The sequence below is a fragment of the Oncorhynchus masou genome, chromosome 9 (assembly GCF_036934945.1).
Source record: "Oncorhynchus masou masou isolate Uvic2021 chromosome 9, UVic_Omas_1.1, whole genome shotgun sequence".
NCBI classification, from domain to species: domain Eukaryota; kingdom Metazoa; phylum Chordata; class Actinopteri; order Salmoniformes; family Salmonidae; genus Oncorhynchus; species Oncorhynchus masou.
Genome location: NC_088220.1, coordinates 74,302,118 through 74,322,681, shown reverse-complemented (window position 1 = coordinate 74,322,681; position 20,564 = coordinate 74,302,118). Strand labels below are relative to the sequence as shown.

Sequence of the window (20,564 nt, the reverse complement as noted above, 5' to 3'; positions counted from 1 at the left end):
ACGATGGTGTAGGAATGTCTAGTACTCTGAACTCAAAGCTATGCCTCAAGGATAGGCAGACATCACACAGCAGTGCAGAATAACAACCAAATTGCTGAATATAGGAATAGCTGACTTCTTACATCAGACACAATTCTACCATGCAGAGAGAGGGCAAGATACTTGTTTTTTTGTTGGCACCCCAACATGTTGAGACTCATGGCATCTAAGTGGAATACGTTTTTTATTGTATTCATTTTTGTAATGAGAAAAGACAGTCTGTATTGGTCAGACAAACATAATACATGTTTACGGTACTTACAATGAGGACAATACTAAATTCCTTATTCATTTGACATTTTAGTCATTTAGCAGACGCTCGTATTCAGGGCAACTTACAGTAGTGAATGCATACATTTTCGTACTTATTCCAACCTTGGACAACATGTCAGTATCATGAGCATCGCCACTGTAACCATGAACACATTGCAAGTGGACACAGAATACGTGGTCAATTTGCGCCATCTGGTGAACATCCTTTATAAAACTGTCACACAATCGGAAGACTCCATCTCCCATGATCCCCACGTCGTACGTATTTGGTCACGATAGTGTAATAGATGAGGTAGCTACAAACATGGCCGCGTTTAGTGTAGCACGGTGCCTCTTTAGGAGCTATTCTCGTGTCAAAAATATCGATCAAAACACAGGAATACTTATCAGATGTAGCAGAAGGATGTTGTGCAGTGCACCGTCTGACAGCAGTAAGTCGTTTATTTACAATGTTGTGGCGACACTGAGAAACTGGAGCTCTACCACTGACCTTGTAGCATGTGCAGCTATTATTACCTACTGCTAGCTGCCTATGCGAAAACTTTGCTAGCGTTTACTTTTTAGTATTTGAATCACTTGAATGGTACTGGTAGCTAGCTGTTATCCTAGGAGCTATTTACACACATGTTGACAAGAACGTACATTATGCTGCGTTCACAACTGGGAACTCTGAAATCTCCGAATTCAGCGCGTTCAAGATAACTGCGAACTCGGAGAAGTTCAGACTTAAAATCGTTAACTGTCATCCAACTAGGAATTCCAAGACGAACACGGTCATCTTTCTAGAGACTCGACTTTCCGACCTGAAGATAACTGACGTTATGCTTTGACCTCTGTTTAAAAAAAGGGATTTTCCACTAGTCTTGAAAGTATCATTAGCATTTTAATTTAGCACAAACTACTGGTGGTTTCAAGACTGGGACATTTTTTTGGGGAAGTCGGAGCTCATCACTGCACTCTACACTCTTCTGTAAACTGGTCATCGCTGTAAAGCCGTCGCAAGACCCACTGGTTGACGCTTATTTATAAAACCCTCTTAAGGCCTCCCTCCCCTATCTGAGATATCTACTGTTGCCCTCCTCCACATCAAACACCCGTTATGCCAGTCACATTCTGTTAAAGGTTCCCAAAGCACACACATCCCTGGGTCACTCTTTTCAGTTCGCTGCAGCTAGCGACTGGAACGAGCTGCAACAAACACTCAAACTGGACAGTTTTATCTCAATCTCTTCAAAAACTCAATCATGGACACTTACTGACAGGTGTGGCTGCTTTGCGCGATGTACTGCTGTCTCCACCTTTTGTGCTGTTGTCTGCTCCATAATGTATGTACAGTGTTTTGTGCTGTTGTCATGTGTTGCTGCCTTGCTATGTTGTCTCGCTTGTCGTGATGTGTATGTTGTCCTATTTTTTTATATGAAATGTGTTTTAAAACCAGCCTCCTACCCCACAGGAGGCCTTTTGTCTTATGGTAGGCCATCATTGTAAGCAAGAATTTTATCTTAACTGACTTGTCTAGTTAAATTAAATACGTAAAAGCTCTTGTAAGATGCCAGAGCTTCTGACATTTTCTGAGTTGGAAATAATTTTTTCCATTCGGAAGCACGTTTTTCTTCTCCTGAGTTCCCAGTTGCTTTGACCTTTTGGGATTTGGAGATTTCTGATATCCGAGTTCAAAGTTGTTTTGACCTTTTGGGAGTGGGAGATTTCTGATATCCGAGTTCAAAGTTGTTTTGACCTTTTGGGAGTGGGAGATTTCTGATATCCGAGTTCAAAGTTGTTTTGACCTTTTGGGAGTGGGAGATTTCTGATATCCGAGTTCAAAGTTGTTTTGACCTTTTGGGAGTGGGAGATTTCTGATATCCGAGTTCAAAGTTGTTTTGAACGTGACAGCAATCAGACTCGTTGCATCACAGACATTGTATCTGGCTACCATGGCCTGAACAGGCTAACTTTTCGAGGTAGGAATATTTTTAAAAATATGATCAATGGCTCATTTGAGAGAAGACAACCTCCCACGTTATGACATCGGCCAGTATTGAAATATGACTTGATAGACGTTTTCGCCATCTAAAAGTCGTATTTCTATTATAGTGAACAAAAATATAAACCCAACATGCAACAATTTCAAAGATTTTACTGGGTTATAGTTCGTCTGAGGAAAACAGTCAATGTGAATTTATTTATTAGGCCCTAACCTATGGATTTCACATGACTCGGAATACAGATATGCATCTCGTTGGTCAGATTCCTTTAAAAAATGGTACTTAAACTCAGAATGGTATTTTTGTGCATTCAAATTGCCATTGATAAAATGCAATTGTGTTCATTGTTTGTAGCGTATGCCTGCCTATACCATAACCCCATTGTCACCTTGGGACACTGTTCACAACGTTGACATCAGCAAACCACTCGCCTGCATGATGCCATAGCCGTGGTCTGCGGTGGTGAGGCTGGTTGGATGTACTGCCAAATTCTCAAAAATTATGTTGGAGGTGGCTTATTGTAGAGAAATTAACATTACATCCTCTGGCAACAGCTCTGGTGGACTTTCCTGCAGTCAGCATGCCAATTGCATGCTCCCTCAACTTGAGCCATCTGTGACAGTATTTTGTGACATAATTGTACATTTTAATGGCCTTTTATTGTCCCCAGCACAAGGTACACCTGTGTAATGATCATGCCATTTAATCAGCTTCTTGATATGCCTCACCTGTGAGGTGGATGGATTATCTCGGCAAAGGAGAAAGGCTCACTAACTTATTTTTTAATGGAACATTTCTGGGATCTTTTATTTTAGCTCATGAAACATGGGACCAACACTTTACATGTTGCGTTTAATATTTTAATATTTTAGTTCAGTGTAGTGAGAGCGGATTTATCACAATGCTACGTCATAATGGCTGAATTTCTGCCTGCTTGAACGGCAATAGCTCAGATAAACATGAAATGACCCAGGGAATCGAAAGGAAATTGTCAAAAACAATATAACATTCAAAATGGCTGAATCTTTCCTTTTAAGCTCAAATCAAATTTTATTGGTCACATACATATTTAGCAGATGTAATTACGGGTGTACTGAAATGCTTGTGTTCCTAGCACCAACAGTGCAGTAGTATCTAACAATTCACAACAATACACACATCTAAAAGAAAATTTATATATATATATATATTAGGACAAGCAATGACTAGAACACAGTATGTAAACATTACTAAAGGGACCAGTGATTCTATGTACATAGGGCAGCAGCCTCTAAGGTGCAGAATTGAGTAACCGGATGGCAGGCACTAAGTTCAAGGCAGGTTACAGGGTAGAAGCTGGCTATTGATGGCTATTTAAGTCTGATGGCCTTGAGATTGAGACAGAAAAACAGCTTCTGTCACAGCTTTCAAATCAAATCAAATTTTATTTGTCACATACACATGGTTAGCAGATGTTAATGCGAGTGTAGCGAAATGCTTGTGCTTCTAGTTCCGACAATGCAGTAATAACCAACAAGTAATCTATATAGCAATTCCAAAACTACTACCTTACACTTGTGTGTATAATGGGATAAAGAATATGTACATAAAGATATATGAATGAGTGATGGTACAGAGCAGCATAGGCAAGATACAGTAGATGGTATTGAGTACAGTATATACATATGAGATAAGTATGTAAACAAAGTGGCATAGTTAAAGTGGCTAGTGATACATGTATTACATAAAGATGCAGTAGATGATATAGAGTACAGTATATACGTATACATATGAGATGAATAATGTAGGGTATGTAAACATTATATTAGGTAGCATTGTTTAAAGTGGCTAGTGATATATTTTACATTTCCCATCAATTCCCATTATTAAAGTGGCTGGAGTTGAGTCAGTGTGTTGGCAGCAGCCACTCAATTTTAGTGATGGCTGTTTAACAGTCTGATGGCCTTGAGATAGAAGCTGTTTTTCAGTCTCTCGGTCCCAGCTTTGATGCACCTGTACTGACCTCGCCTTCTGGATGATAGCGGGGTGAACAGGCAGTGGCTCGGGTGGTTGTTGTCCTTGATGATCTTTATGGCCTTCCTGTGACATCGGGTGGTGTAGGTGTCCTGGAGGGCAGGTAGTTTGCCCCCGGTGATGCGTTGTGCAGACCTCACTACCCTCTGGAGAGCCTTACGGTTGTGGGTGGAGCAGTTGCCGTACCAGGCCGTGATACAGCCCGACAGGATGCTCTCGATTGTGCATCTGTAGAAGTTTGTGAGTGCTTTTGGTGAAAAGCCGAATTTCTTCAGCCTCCTGAGGTTGAAGAGGCGCTGCTGCGCCTTCTTCGCGATGCCGTCTGTGTGGGTGTTCTTCGCGATGCCGTCTGTCTTCGCGATGCCAATTCAGTTTGCTGTGATGTGTAAGCCGAGGAACTTAAAACTTACTACCCTCTCCACTACTGTTCCATTTATGTGGATAGGGGGGTGTTCCCTCTGCTGTTTCCTGAAGTCCACAATCATCTCCTTAGTTTTGTTGACGTTGAGTGTGAGGTTATTTTCCTGACACCACACTCCGAGGGCCCTCACCTCCTCCCTGTAGGCCGTCTCGTCATTGTTGGTAATCAAGCCTACCACTGTTGTGTCATCCGCAAACTTGATTATTGAGTTGGAGGCGTGCGTGGCCATGCAGGCGTGGGTGAACAGGGAGTACAGGAGAGGGCTCAGAACGCACCCTTGTGGGGCCCCAGTGTTGAGGATCAGCGGGGTGGAGATGTTGTTGCCTACCCTCACCACCTGGGGGCGGCCCGTCAGGAAGTCCAGTACCCAGTTGCACAGGGCGGTGTCGAGACCCAGGGTCTCGAGCTTGGAGGGCACTATGGTGTTGAATGCCGAGCTGTCGTCGATGAACAGCGTTCTCACAGGTATTCCTCTTGTCCAGATGGGTTAGGGCAGTGTGCAGTGTGGTTGAGATTACATCGTCTGTGGACCTATTTGGGCGGTAATCAAATTGGAGTGGGTCTATGGTTTCAGGTAGGGTGGAGGTGATATGGTCCTTGACTAGTCGCTCAAAGCACTTCATGATGACGGAAGTGAGTGCTATGGGGCGGTAGTCGTTTAGCTCAGTTACCTTAGCTTTCTTGGGAACAGGAACAATGGTGGCCCTCTTGAAGCATGTGGGAACAGCAGACTGGTATAGGGATTGATTGAATATGTCCGTAAACACACCAGCCAGCTGGTCTGCGCATGCTCTGAGGGCACGGCTGGGGATGCCGTCTGGGCCTGCAGCCTTGCGAGGGTTGACACGTTTAAATGTTTTCCTCACGTCGGCTGCAGTGAAGGAGAGTCCGCATGTTTTGGTTGCGGGCCGTGTCCATGGCACTGTATTGTCCTCAAAGCGGGCAAAAAAGTTATTTAGTCTGCCTGGGAGCAAGACATCCTGGTCTGTGACGGGGCTGGTTTTCTTTTTTGTAATCCGTGATTGACTGTAGACCCTGTCACATAGCTGTTGTGTCTGAGCCGTAGAATTGAGATTCTACTTCGTCTCTATACTGACGCTTAGCTTGTTTGATTGCCTTGCGGAGGGAATAGCTACACTGTTTGTATTCGGTCATGTTTCCGGTCACCTTGCCCTGATTAAAAGCAGTGGTACGTGCTTTCAGTTTCACGCGAATGCTGCCATCAATCCACGGTTTCTGGTTTGGGAATGTTTTAATCGTTGCTATGGGAACGACATCTTCAACGCACGTTCTAATGAACTCGCTCACCGATTCGTCAATGTTGTTGTTTGATGCAATACGAAACATATCCCAGTCCACGTGATGGAAGCAGTCTTGGAGTGTGGAATCAGCTTGGTCGGACCAGCGTTGAACAGACCTCAGCGCGGGAGCTTCTTGTTTTAGTTTCTGTCTGTAGGCAGGGATCAACAAAATGGAGTCGTGGTCAGCTTTTCCGAAAGGAGAGCGGGGCAGGCCCTATATGCGTCGCGGAAGTTAGAATAGCAATGGTCCAAGGTTTTTCCAGCCCTGGTTGCGCAATCGATATGCTGATACAATTTAGGGAGTCTTGTTTTCAGATTAGCCTTGTTAAAATCCCCAGCTACAATGAATGCAGCCTCAGTATGTATGGATTCCAGTTTGCAAAGAGTCAAATAAAGTTAGTTCAGAGCCATCGATGTGTCTGCCTGGGGGGGAATATATACGGCTGTGATTATAATCGAAGAGAATTCCCTTGGTAGATAATGCGGTTGACATTTGATTGTGAGGAATTCTAAATCAGGTGAACAGAAGGACTTGATAGTGCATAGTTGATAGTCTTGATAGTGCATAGTTTCCGAGGAACGCGAAGCGAGGCGGCCATCTTTATTGGCGCCGGAAGTAAATTGATGCACCTGTACTAACCTCGCCTTCTGGATGATAGCGTGGTGAACAGACTGTGGCTCGGTTGGTTGTCCTTGATTTGTTTAGTGACTGGCTTCAATATAGATACTTTTGTAACTTACCCAAAAAGGCAGGGACACACTTTTTCCCCCCAAAATCATAATTCCACTTTGCCAGAATTACCTTGAGCAAGATTTGAAAGACACCTATCTCCATAGCTATTTCATCCCTAGGTAAAATACATTTGTATATTTACGACTTATATTCCTGCTCACTCTCGTCAAGTTTGATTTCTGATCTTTAAGTACAGAGTCCGTCTTAAGATTCTTTGGAGAACATGGAACAATCATTCTCGTAGTTGAAGATTAAGTGCAATTATGAAAAATATCTAGAAGGCTTGTATTCAGAAGGTTTGTACGTAATCTTTGGTTTGTTCTTGGCGCCATTCTTCCTGTTTTGCGTCATCAGTGAGGTCACTTCCTGTGTCAATATGCACAGTGTGACTAGCTCTGATGCAGGCCGTACCTGCAGATCTTAGACCAGAGCTAGCTTCATCCATCTCTGAAGTCATTAATTTGTTTTTTGGTTCTCCAGATGCCCATGTGAAGCCCCAGTTTCTAGATTCAGAGGTGCAGGACATCCTAACCAGAATCACAGGCTTGAACCTGGAGAAGGTGTTCAGACCCATCAAACAGGAGCTGAAGCCCCCCAAGTACAAACTCATGACAGACGCACAGCTGGAAGAGGTACACACACACAGTAGGGCAGATAGTTTGTCTGTCATGCAGAGTAGAGAATGGCTCTACAACATCTACTGCAACATTCTGAACATTTCATTTGGCAGATTACATCCCTGTATAGCTGGTGTCATTCTTGTTAATGCGTCACACTGTGTGTTTGTGTTGTAGGCGACCCAGAGTGCCAGGGAGCAGGCCCAGAGGCTGCTGAAGATGCCTCCAGTGCTGCCGGAGAGGAAGCCCATCAACGACGTCCTGTCTGAGGACAAGATCCTGGAGGGCATGGACACAGCCAAATACGTCTTCACTGACATCACCTTCAACATACCACACAGGGTAGGAGAGAGAGGAAGAGAGTGTGTTTGTGTCCACCAACGGCATATTCAACATGCACGACAAGCAAAGTGTGCGTAATGGCTTGTGTCCAACATAAATGTTGGTTATCATTTACAATGCCTCACAATTAGTGCTCTTTAGTCTTCGCACTGTCTAGTTTTGTCCTCTCTTCAATGGTTGTTTCCAGGAGCGGTTCATAGTGATCCGGGAACCAACTGGGACTCTGAGGAAGGCATCGTGGGAGGAGAGGGATAGGTTCCTGCAGGTCTACTTTCCTAAAGAGGGCCGCAGGCTCACAGCACCCCCTGTCTTCAAGGAGGAGAACCTGAAGATGGTGTTTGGCCAGGATCGTCATGAGGATATGTTGGATCTGTGCCAGGTCCAGTTTGAACCTGACTCCTCAGAATACATCAGGGTAAAATACCACTACCTTCACACTCCTCAACAGGCTGTCCAGATGTATGGTTCAGTTATTACCCATTAGCAGTTAGTAAATCTCTCTCCCTATTGGCTGTGCTCTGTTGTCCAGATGTATGGTTCAGTTATTACCCATTAGCAGTTAGTAAATCTCTCTCCCTATTGGCTGTGCTCTGTTGTCCAGATGTATGGTTCAGTTATTACCCATTAGCAGTTAGTAAATCTCTCTCCCTATTGGCTGTGCTCTGTTGTCCAGATGTATGGTTCAGTTATTACCCATTAGCAGTTAGTAAATCTCTCTCCCTATTGGCTGTGCTCTGTTGTCCAGATGTATGGTTCAGTTATTATCCATTAGCAGTTAGTAAATCTCTCTCCCTATTGGCTGTGCTCTGTTGTGCAGATGTATGGTTCAGTTATTACCCATTTGAAGTTAGTAAATCTCTCTCCCTATTGGCTGTGCTCTGTTGTCCAGATGTATGGTTCAGTTATTACCCATTAGCAGTTAGTAAATCTCTCTCCCTATTGGCTGTGCTCTGTTGTCCAGGTGCATGCAGCCACCTATGAGGATCTAGAGAAGATGGGGAAGTATGATCTGCTGCGCTCCACCAGACACTTTGGAGGCCTGGTCTGGTACCTGGTCAATGCCAGGAGGGTGGACGGACTCATGATAGACATGCTGCAGAAAGACCTGTGAGTATCTTGTGTAAGAGCAGGGGTTGCCAACCTTTTTTGGTTACTGTACCACCTACTTTTTTTCCCTTCTCATTTGCAAACAGACCATTTATATTTTCCAACGTGTTGAGTTTTTTTCCTCGCCGGAGTAGCCTCATTTCACTGCCAAAAATAGTGTTCAGTGAAATAACACACAATGTCAAATACAGGTAGCCTAGTCAAATAATTAACACCCAGTCACAACCATTACTCTCTTGCGGGAATTCCACTAATGGTCTGTATGTTGCAAAACATTGCTGCTGCTCATTCCGTTTGCTCGAAAATTGATAAATGGTTAAAAAAGTAAGGCCCACGTCCATAGAGACACATACCAGCTCTACTGGTAATACTGCTACTACCAGCAGTATTACACCTTCACCTGTCAACGACACAAGATGTTTTGCTTCCACGAGCACATCCAATGCTAGCATCAGTAATTCTACATTTGTTGTTAGCCCAGCTAGCATGGACACTGACAGTTGTGAATCTGATGCAGCCAAAGAGCTACTAACCCCTTACCCAGGAAAGCACCGAACAACAGATGGGGACGTTGGACCATCGAAGAGGCAAAAATATGATGAGAACAACATTGATTTGTGGTTAAATTATTTTGGGAGTAGTGCCTTTCCTCAGCCACTGTGTGTTATATGTGCAAAAGTACTATCTCACAACTAGATGAAACCTTCACTCTTGTGCAGACATTTAGAAACAAAACATGCCAATTTGGAGAATAAGCCAAGGGAGTTTTTTGAGTGAGAATTAAGGTGACTTTCATTTAGTAAGACGTATAAAAGCAACAGATACCATTAATAAGAAGAGGCTAGAAGCGTCTTATATGGTGAGCTACTGAGTGGCCTGGCCAGGACAGGCAAGCCACATACTATTGTGGAGGACTTCATTCTTCCTGCTGCCGCGGGTATGGCTGGGACAATGCTGAGGGGAAATGGCCCAAAAAACTATACAGACAATGACTTCATCAAACAACACTGTTTCACGACGTATCAGTGGCATATAAGCCAGTGAATTCTATGCGTTACAGCTGGATGAGTCAACAGACCAGCTCCTGGTATACAGTTGAAGTCGGAAGTTTACATACACCTTAGCCAAATACATTCAAACTCAGATTTTCACAATTCCTGACATTTAATTTGAGTAAAAATCCCCTGTTTTAGGTCAGTTAGGATCACCACTTTATTTTAAGCATGTGAAATGTCAGAATAATAGTGATTTATTTCAGCTTTTATTTCTTTCATCACATTCCCAGTGGGTCAGAAGTTTACATACACTCAATTAGTATTTGGTAGCATTGCCTTTAAATTGTTTAACTTGGGTCAAATGTTTCGGGTAGCCTTCCACAAGCTTCCCACAATAAGTTGGGTGAGATTTGGCCCATTCCTCCTGACAGAGCTGGAGTAACTGAGTCAGATTTGTAGGCCTCCTTGCTCGCACATGCTTTTTCAGTTCTGCCCACACATTTTCTATAGGATTGTGGTCAGGGCTTTGTGATGGTCACTCAATACCTTGACTTTGTTGTCCTTAAGCCATTTTGCCACAACTTTGGAAGTATGCTTGGGGTCATTGTCCATTTGGAAGACCCATTTGCGACCAAGCTTTAACTTCCTGACTGATGTCTTGAAATGTTGCTTCAATATATCCACATCATTTTCCTCCTCATGATGTCATCTATTTTGTGAAGTGCACCAGTCCCTCCTGCATCAAAGCACCCCCACTACATGATGCTGCCTCCCCCGCGCTTCACGGTTGGGATGGTGTTCTTCGGCTTGCAAGCAGCCCTCTTTTTCCTCCAAACATAACGATGGTCACTGGCCAAACAGTTTTATTTTTGTTTGATCAGACCAGAGGACATTTCTCCAAAAAATACAATCTTTGTCCCCATGTGCAGTTGCAAACTGTAGTCTGGCTTTTTATGGCGGTTTTGAAGCAGTGGCTTCTTCCTTGCTGAGCCGCCTATCAGGTTATGTCGATATAGGACTTGTTTTACTGTGGATATATATACTTTTGTACATGTTTCCTCCAGCATCTTCACAAGGTCCTTTGCTGTTGTTCTGGGATTGATTTGCACTTTTTGTGCCAAAGTAAGTTCATCTCTAGGAGACAGAATGCGTCTCCTTCCTGAGCGGTATGGCGGCTGCGTGGTCCCATGGTGTTCATACTTGCATACTATTGTTTGTACAGGTGAACGTGTTACCTTCAGGTGTTTGGAAATTGCTTCCAAGGATGAACCAGACTTGTGGAGGTCTAAAATTGTTTTTCTGAGGTCTTGGCTGATTTCTTTTGATTTTCCCATGATGTTAAGCAAAGAGGCACTGAGTTTGAAGGTGGGCCTTGAAATACATCCACAGGTACACCTGCAATTGACTCAAATTATGTCAATTAGCCTATCAGAAGCTTCTAAAGCAATGACATTATTTTCTGGAATTTTCCAAGCTGTTTAAAGGCACAGTCAATATAAACTTCTGACCCACTGGAATTGTGATACAGTGAAATAATCTGTCTGTAAACAATTTTTGGAAAAATTACTTGTGTCAGTCATGCACAAAGTAGATGTCTAACCGACTTGCCAGAACTATAGTTTGTAAAAAAGACATTTGTGAAGTGGTTGAAAAATGAGTTTTAAGGACTCCAACCTAAGTGTATGTAAACTTCTGACTTCAACTGTATGTCTGTTACATTTATACGTGGTCAATTAAGGAAGACATCCTCTTCTGGAAACCAGGACAACAGGAGAGGATATTTTTAAAGTACTGGACATCAAATGGACTTTGGTGGTCAAGATGTGTTGGTATCTGTACTGATGGCGTAAAAGTCATGACAGGGAGACATAGTGGAGTGGTAACACTCATGCAAGCAGTTGCTCCCAACGCCACTTGTGTACACTGCAGCATCCACCGAGAGGCTCTCAGTGCCAAGAGAATGCCTGACAGTTTGAAAGATGTTTTGGACACTACAGTGAAAATGGTTAACTTTGTTAAAGCAAGGTCCCTGAACTGCCGTATTTTCTGCACTATGCAAGGATATGGGCAGCGACCATGTAACGCTTATCAAGGGGCAAAGTATTGACACATTTTTTTTTTTAATTGAAAGATTAGCTTAGTTTTCTTTACTGACCATAATTTTCACTTGTCTGACTGCTTTCATGATGACAAGTTTCTCACACGACTGGCCTATCTGGGTGATGTTTTTTCTCGCCTGCATGATCTGAATCTAGGATTACAGGGACTCTGCAACTATATTCAATGTTCGGGACAAAATTGAGGCTATGATTAAGAAGTTGGAGCTTTTTTCTGTCTGCATTAACAAGGACCACACACAGGTCTTTTTGTGTGCAAATGAACTCAAGCTTACGGACAATGTCAAATGTGATATAGCAAAGCACCTGAGTTCTGTGCGCAATTACACAGGTACTTTCCCGAAACGGATGACACAAACAACTTGATTTGTTATCCGTTTCATGCCCTGCCTCCAGTCCACTTACTGATATCTAAACAAGAGTGCCTCATCGAAGTTGCAAAAAGCAGTTCTGTAAAATTTGAATTTAATCAGAAGCCACTGCCAGATTTCTGGATTGGGCTGTGCTCAGAGTATAGACTGACACTCATTCTTATGTTTAATAAATGTGTCGTGTAGTGTGTGTGGCAGGCAAAACTTGAGGTTGGCATTGAAATCATGTGAAGGTTCAAGCGTTTCAAGTGTTCACACGTTTATTTGATTGAGAACATGATTTTTCTGACAATTATGGCAAAAAACAACATTTGAGAGTGTGCTGACTCTGGTGCTAGAGGTTGAATGTTTGAAGGGGTACGGGACTATAAAAAGTTTGGGAACCACTAACCTACTGAATTTAGCTCTGCACGGAGTACCCCTGAAGTACCCCCTCATGTGAATTTGACCAGTTAGCCTATGGTATCATGAATCTTCCCAAGTACCCCCTGTGGTTAAGCCAGGTAACCACAGGGGTCCTAGTACCCCCTGTAAATAGGCCAAGTAACCCCAGGGGTCCTAGTACCCCCTGTAAATAGGCCAGGTAACCCCAGGGGTCCTAGTACCCCCTGTAAATAGGCCAAGTAACCCCAGGGGTCCTAGTACCCCCTGTAAATAGGCCAAGTAACCCCAGGGGTCCTAGTACCCCCTGTAAATAGGCCAAGTAACCCCAGGGGTCCTAGTACCCCCTGTAAATAGGCCAAGTAACCCCAGGGGTCCTAGTACCCCTGTAAATAGGCCAAGTAACCCCAGGGGTCCTAGTACCTCCTGTAAATAGGCCAAGTAACCCCAGGGGTCCTAGTACCTCCTGTAAATAGGCCAAGTAACCCCAGGGGTCCTAGTACCCCCTGTAAATAGGCCAAGTAACCACAGGGGTCCTAGTACCCCCTGTAAATAGGCCAAGTAACCACAGGGGTCCTAGTACCCCCTGTAAATAGGCCAAGTAACCCCAGGGGTCCTAGTACCCCCTGTGGATAGGCCAAGTAACCCCAGGGGTCCTAGTACCCCCTGTAAATAGGCCAAGTAACCCCAGGGGTCCTAGTACCCCCTGTGGATAGGCCAAGTAACCCCAGGGGTCCTAGTACCCCCTGTGGATAGGCCAAGTAACCACAGGGGTCCTAGTACCCCCTGTAAATAGGCCAAGTAACCCCAGGGGTCCTAGTACCCCCTGTAAATAGGCCAAGTAACCCCAGGGGTCCTAGTACCCCCTGTAAATAGGCCAAGTAACCCCAGGGGTCCTAGTACCCCCTGTAAATAGGCCAAGTAACCCCAGGGGTCCTAGTACCCCTTGTGGATAGGCCAAGTAACCCCAGGGGTCCTAGTACCCCCTGTGGATAGGCCAAGTAACCCCAGGGGTCCTAGTACCTCCTGGTTTTTCTCCAACTTTAATAAAACTATGATACCCCATGCCATCTGTTTGACTCCAAATGCCATATGTTGTACAAGTGTTTTGTAGGCATTGTGACTAGGGCTGTTGCAGTGACTGTATTACCACCACACCAGCCGTTATGAAGGCAGTCAAATGAAGGTTCTCCAAGCTCTGATGCTGCTGATGGTCATTAGTAACCTACCAAACTTTCTAACTGCCTGGTACTCAGCACTCTATTGGCCTTCTAATCACTCTGACATCAATGCAAATTTATTCAAAAATCTAATCAAACACTTCATGAGAGCCCATGAGCTAATGTTGCTCAACATTTCTATAGGCTGTGTAATTGTGGGAGAAAACAGAGTGATGGCCGCTAGTAAAAAGAGTATCCCATCAGCTTTCTATAGGCTAGGTCTACTATATTTATTTCTCAACATTCCTAATATTAAGCACATTGCTTATATTTACAATATACCTGGCTGGCTTGAAAATAAACCACAGGGATGTCTCACACACACATAGATATGTAATATATTATTTAGTATATGTAAAGACAAGATCAAATCAAGAATAGTCTGATGGGTGACTATTATCCTATCACTGAATTATATATTATCACTTGTAAATGATGCCCAGCATAAGAAACAATGCCTTTTGTGACTTGTTAAAATCATAGTCGCACACCTCATGTAGCCTAGCCCATAGGCCTATATGTTTTAATAAGATTTGTATCACAACTAAAGTGGTCAAATAACTTAATCTGCTTTACAAGCGGATGTAGAGCCTAACATGGAACCCAAACCGGCTGCGAGGGGTGCGCCATCGTGCATTAATGCATTTTGTCCCCCCCACACCAAACGCGATCACGACACGCAGGTTAAAATATCAAAACAAACTCTGAACCAATTATATTAATTCGGGGACGGGTCGTAAAGCATTAAACATTTATGGCAATTTAGCTAGTTAGCTTGCACTTTTTGTCCTATTGAGCTAGCTTGCTGTTGCTAGATAATTTGTCCTGGGATATAAACATTGTTGTTATTTTACCTGAAATGCACAAGGTCCTCTATTCCGCCAATTAATCCACACGTAAAACAGTCAACCGAATCGTTTCTAGTCATCTCTCTTTTTTCCAGGCTTTTTCTTCTCTTGATTTCATATTGCGATTGGCAACTTTCATAAATTAGGTGCATTACTGCCACTGACCTTGTTCATCTTTCAGTCACCCAAGTGGGTATAACCAATTAGGAGATGGCACGTGGGTACCTGCTTCTATAAACCAATGAGGAGATGGGAGAGGCAGGACTTGCAGCACGATCTCACAAATAGAACTGACTTCTATTTTAGCCCTTGGCAACGCAGACGCTCGAGCAGTGTGGGTGCAATAATTGAATAATATAGATTTCTAATTTTATTTTGCACACGCAACGCGAGCGGTGTAGTCAGCCTGTTAGGCCTACTCGTCTTATTAGCTGAAAAGTAAATGTGTCCAGTTCTTCCAATATCTTCAATATGCACCTTGGTATTGGATAAGGACGCACAGTTGCGTCCAATGTGTCTGGCTTTACTTGTAGCCTGTGGGAAAGACCTGGTCACATGATGGACAGCCATGTGAGTGAGACGCGTTTCGGATTGCGCAGCACACTCAGAGTAGGGCACAATGCAGCATTCAGGGCCGCAAAAGGCTTGGATTCTTTTAGGGTGTGTTACAGCCACAAAGGGGATGCAGTCGTGATATTCGAGTCACGAGCAAGTGCTTGTAAAATTGTGAATGAGTCTTGGAGTGCATACAGCCTGCACAAAAAACTAAGCAGAGCTCATGCCTTTCAAGTGACTTTTTTTCAAATTACCATTAGTCTCATCATGCAGCCTTAAAATGTATTAAAAATCAAAATGTATTGCCCAATGTTTGTAGAACTACATTTTTCACCATAATTTGCAAATAAATTCATTAAAAATCCTACAATGTGATTTTCTGGATTTTTTTTCCCTCATTTTGTCTGTCATAGTTGAAGTGTACCTATGATGAAAAATACAGACCTTTCTCATCTTTTTAAGTGGGAGAACTTGCACAATTGGTGGCTGACTAAATACTTTTTTGCCCCACTGTAGGAGTACCTATTTTTGTTATCTGCTCGACACAGAATAGGCGCGTGTGTTCATTCCCTCAACGTTTGGAGAAATATTTATATTTTATTCAGCTTTGTTCAGTTGTATTCTTCATACTACAAAATAATGCCATGTAATAATAGGCAAATTTTGTCTGCTAAATGAACTAGTTTAGCCCACAGCCATATAAGGACATATCAGAGTATGCTATTCTGTTCTTCTGAAATAGCCTACATGTTCTTCATATCATGTTTCTTTAGACCTGTCTAAAATACATCATGTATTTATTGTGAAGGTGTATGCTATATTACAAGGATTTATTCAACTATTTAAAATGGCTTGAAGGCTGTGTGGAAGCCAGGAGATGCTACATGTGTTTGTTAATTAACGGTCAACTGGCAGACTAAATTTTGTGACCACTTCAGCCCTAAATGTGACAAGTAGTGATTTAACACCATAGCTGTCATTGTTAGCCCAGAGTAGCCACTCTAACAGTGGCTGTATTGTTCTCTTTGTTCTAGGTTGCAGGATGCAGTGAGTCTGGTAGGTCTGTTCAACAAGGTCCATCCACACAGTGACACAGCCCAGGAGGCCTCTAGCCAACAGGCCTACGGACTGGACCTGCTCAAGGTGAGGCCCAATCAGCAGACACTAGTGCATCTCAGAACCTGGTTGATGCACCAGTCAACGTATTGGTAGCCATGTTACCCAGTAAACCCTTTGTTTAACCTCTGTGTCTGTTCCCCACCAGATCTACGCTAAGCGGGAGTCCCAGAGGGCAGGATACGTAGAGCTGGCCCTGCAGGCCTACGAGCAGACCTCCGCGGAGAGCACCGTCTGACCGTCATGCATCACCACACCAACCACAGGACAGCTGTGTCACATCACAGCAGAGCTCAGTCTGACTGCCCCATACACCTCACACCAACAGAGCTGTGATATTATCCCCAATGGCCTGCCTATCCATGATCAAAACTTTCATCAACTGGACAATTTGGGTGAGCAAAGAGAATAACTTAGTCCTTAAACTATGGAGCTCATATGAACCACTTGCAAGCCAAGTGTCCATTGGCAATACATGGCATCAAAATGTGCACATAACTGGGGTCCTTCAAGTTTCAGTCTTTTATCATTTGGTGGAAGGGCACACGATGCAGTGCAGATATTCACTTCTGCATTTCAACCTTGTCATTTGTCCATAACCTTAATCATACTGTCTCACATTGGAACTGAGTAAGCTGTTTAATTCTCATGATGTATGTACATTCAAAATAAAAATGTCTTTATTTACAGTCTCTGAATTATTCCTATGGCCTGATTCAGACACTTGTCATATTTATTGAGTTGATAACATTTCCTTCCCTTTTCCAGACCAGTCATACAGAAGGCACTTGGATTCACATCTATAACAATGAAGTAGGTTCCCTATAAAAACAGCACAGACCTAAGGCACTAGACCATGGCAGAGCAACATGCGTGCCCAGACAAGTAGAGGTATACTGAACACAAGCTCAACACCTGTGGAGAGAGAGACCCTGGAAGCCTGGTTATCTAGGGGTAAGACGTACTTACTGTAGTGTAGATAACTACTCTATTCCCAGCTTCCTATGTGATTGGATAAGGTAAACATTTCAACCCAATGAACCCCTCTCGTTCAAACTACATTTCATTCTATACTGTGGGTCAATGTGAGAGTGGACGATGAGGTACTGCACAAAGGATTTCAAAATCGGGTTGTATTTGTTAGTTGGATTCTGTTGCTAAATGTTTTGCAAAGGAAAGAGTTTACTCTAGGAAGCAAATGAAATGGGGAGGGACCTACTTGAGTTTGTCCAACAGAAACTTGTTATCCATTGCAAAAACATTTAGCAACAGACCAAATGTTATGCAATGAAATCTGACTAATGAATACACCCCGGAGTCGCGTTCAGCATTTAACCAGAAATTGATTCGACACAGTAAATTTGTACCTGTTCAAAAATATACAAATATTTTTTCCATTGCAAAACATTTCCTGCGTTTGTTCCTAATGAATGGGACCCTGTCCATCCATTCTCACCCAAAGCGTTCTACAAACCCCCTTATGTTTCACGGTTTAAAGACAGAAAGACCAACTCCACCGGACTTTCACCAGTTTCACTGTAAAGGTCAAAACCCCACCTCCCCCGCCCTTTCACTAGGAGTATGAACAACACTACGTGTTCTTTGGTCACTTTAAGGACATTCCTCCAACACTTTCAGTCTAAGAAGTCGATGTCCAGGTCCAGATCGTCAAGGCCCTGGAGGGAAAAGCAATGTATATGAGTGATGAGTCAGTGGAAGACTGTGAGTGAGGGTGAACTACCTTACTGGTACACTGTTATCCCTTAATATTCATTCATCATTATTCAATATCATAAATCAAAAGGTGATTTCCAATATAGATTAGCATTCTAAATACTGTGTAAGTCTTGGCAGGATGTATCAACTCTGGCCAGGCCAGGTTTACCTCTTCATTCCATTTATCATTCAGGCCCAGCAGGTCCATGGATGCTACTGCTGCAGGGGCTGGCTCCACTCCGTTACCCTCTAAGAGGACGGCTGCAGGGGCTGGCTCCACTCAGTTACCCTCTAAGAGGACGGCTGCAGGGGCTGGCTCTGGTGGAAGCACCTGGGTAGGGGCTCTACAGCTGGGGCTAGGTCTATGAGTGGTGCTGGGGCTAGGTCTATGAGTGGTGCTGGGGATAGGTCTATGAGTGGTGCTGGGGCTAGGTCTATGAGTGGTGCTGGGGATAGGTCTGTGACTGGGGGTAAGAGAGGGGTAAGGTCTATGACTGGGTGTAGGACAGGGGTAGGGTTTAAGGCTGGGGCTAGGACTGGGGTTGGGTCTATGGCTGGGGCAGGTTCATTCTCTTCTGCAATGACTGGGGCTTCTTCAGCTGCTGTTATGGTTTCTGCTACTGCCTCAGTATTGGGTGCTTCTGTTCAATGGTAACAGGTGCTTGTTCAGTTGCTATGGGTTTTGTTACTTCCTCTGTAACCGTGGGTTCTGTTGCTATGGCTTCTCGTACTGCTGCGGCAATGGGTGCTTTTACTTCCACCACCGCTTCTATGGTAACAGGTTCTGGTCTACCTCTTCCATGACAATGGACTCTTCCACTACTGGAGCAGCAGCCTCCACCACTGCTGCCATTACAGGGGTTTCTACTACTTCTGCCATTAGGGGGTTTCTACCAATGCTGCCAATACGGGGGTTTCATCCATGCTCCCTGCAACCTCCTGCACATAGAACAGTGATAATAGCATATTTTAATTGAGATTTTTTTTATTTCACCTTTATTTAACCAGGTAGGCAAGTTGAGAACAAGTTCTCATTTACAATTGCGACCTGGCCAAAATAAAGCAAAGCAGTTCGACACATAGTTACACATGGAGCAAAACAAACATACAGTCAATAATACAGTATAAACAAGTCACATGAGCAAATGAGCTGAGATAAGGAGGTAAAGGCAAAAAAAACAAACAATATAGCAAGTAAAACACTGGAATGGTAGATTTGTAATGGAAGAATGTGCAAAGTAGAAATAAAAAAATGGGGTGCAAAGTCAAAATAAATTAAATACGATGTTTGAGCAAATGTAATCTATGAGCTGCTCTGACAGATTTATTTTTATTTATTTTTTTTCCAGTCATTGGCAGCAGAGAACTGGAAGGAGAGGCGCCAAAGAAAGAATTGGTTTTGGGGGTGACTAGAGAGATATACCTGCTGGAGAACAGGTGGGAGATGCTATGGTGACCAGCGAGCTGAGATAAGGGGGGACTTTACCAAGCAGGGTCTTGTAGATCTCAGGGCCAGTCAACGAGAGCGTACAGGTCGCAATGGTGGGTAGTACAGTTTAGTATTCGGCCCCTTGAACTTTGCGACCTTTTGCCACATTTCAGGCTTCAAACATAAAGATATAAAACTGTATTTTTTTGTGAAGAATCAACAACAAGTGGGACACAATCATGAAGTGGAACGAAATTTACTGGATATTTCAAACTTTTTTAACAAATCAAAAACTGAAAAATTGGGCGTGCAAAAATATTCAGCCCCTTTACTTTCAGTGCAGCAAACTCTCTCCGGAAGTTCAGTGAGGATCTCTGAATGATCCAATGTTGACCTAAATGACTATTGATGTGTGTAACAGTCTCCATATAAACAACACAGAGTTAGCATCATGGAGTAAACAAGCCGGTTTTGGAACAAAAAGATTTCTTTAAACATCCCAAGGAGCACACAGTAGAAAAAAAGACCTGGGTCCCTCTAAACCTTCAGCTCATACAAGGAGAAGACTGATCAGAGATGCAGCCAAGAGGCCCATGATCACTCTGGATGAACTGCAGAGATACAGCTGAGGTGGGAGATAGGACAACAATTGCACAAATCTGGCCTTTATGGAAGAGTGGCAAGAAGAAAGCCATTTCTTAAAGATATCCATAAAAAGTGTTGTTTAAAGTTTGCCACAAGCCACCTGGGAGACACACCAAACATGTGGAAAAAGAAACCAAAATTGAACTTTTTGGCAACAATGCATGAACACACCATACCCACTGTCAAACAGGCATCATGGTTTGGGTCTGCTTTTCTTCAGCAGGGACAGGGAAGATGGTTAAAATTGATGGGAAGATGGATGGAGCCAAATACAGGACCATTCTGGAAGAAAACCTGATGGAGTCTGCAAAAGACCTGAGACTGGGACGGAGATTTGTCT

The 20,564-nt window shown here is 43.5% G+C and overlaps 1 protein-coding gene across 1 annotated transcript; it reads left to right on the top strand.

The window, feature by feature from the left end:
• The first annotated feature begins 591 nt into the window (after nucleotides 1-591).
• mrps22 (mitochondrial ribosomal protein S22) lies at nucleotides 592-17,126 on the top strand. Its single transcript, XM_064975191.1, has 7 exons — nucleotides 592-743; nucleotides 7,246-7,397; nucleotides 7,560-7,724; nucleotides 7,912-8,139; nucleotides 8,686-8,831; nucleotides 16,353-16,461; nucleotides 16,583-17,126. The coding sequence occupies exons 1-7, from the start codon at nucleotides 617-619 to the stop codon at nucleotides 16,670-16,672; spliced, it is 1,017 nt and encodes a 338-aa protein (XP_064831263.1). The 5' UTR covers nucleotides 592-616; the 3' UTR covers nucleotides 16,673-17,126.
• Nucleotides 17,127-20,564: the final 3,438 nt, after the last annotated feature.

Bases quoted from the DNA above. Each gene is read 5' to 3' on its own strand.
- mrps22 (XM_064975191.1), top strand. From the start codon at position 617: ATGGCCGCGTTTAGTGTAGCACGGTGCCTCTTTAGGAGCTATTCTCGT. The intron at 8,832-16,352 runs GTGAGTATCTTG...TCTTTGTTCTAG, and splicing joins GACATGCTGCAGAAAGACCT to GTTGCAGGATGCAGTGAGTC. The intron at 16,462-16,582 runs GTGAGGCCCAAT...GTTCCCCACCAG, and splicing joins ACGGACTGGACCTGCTCAAG to ATCTACGCTAAGCGGGAGTC.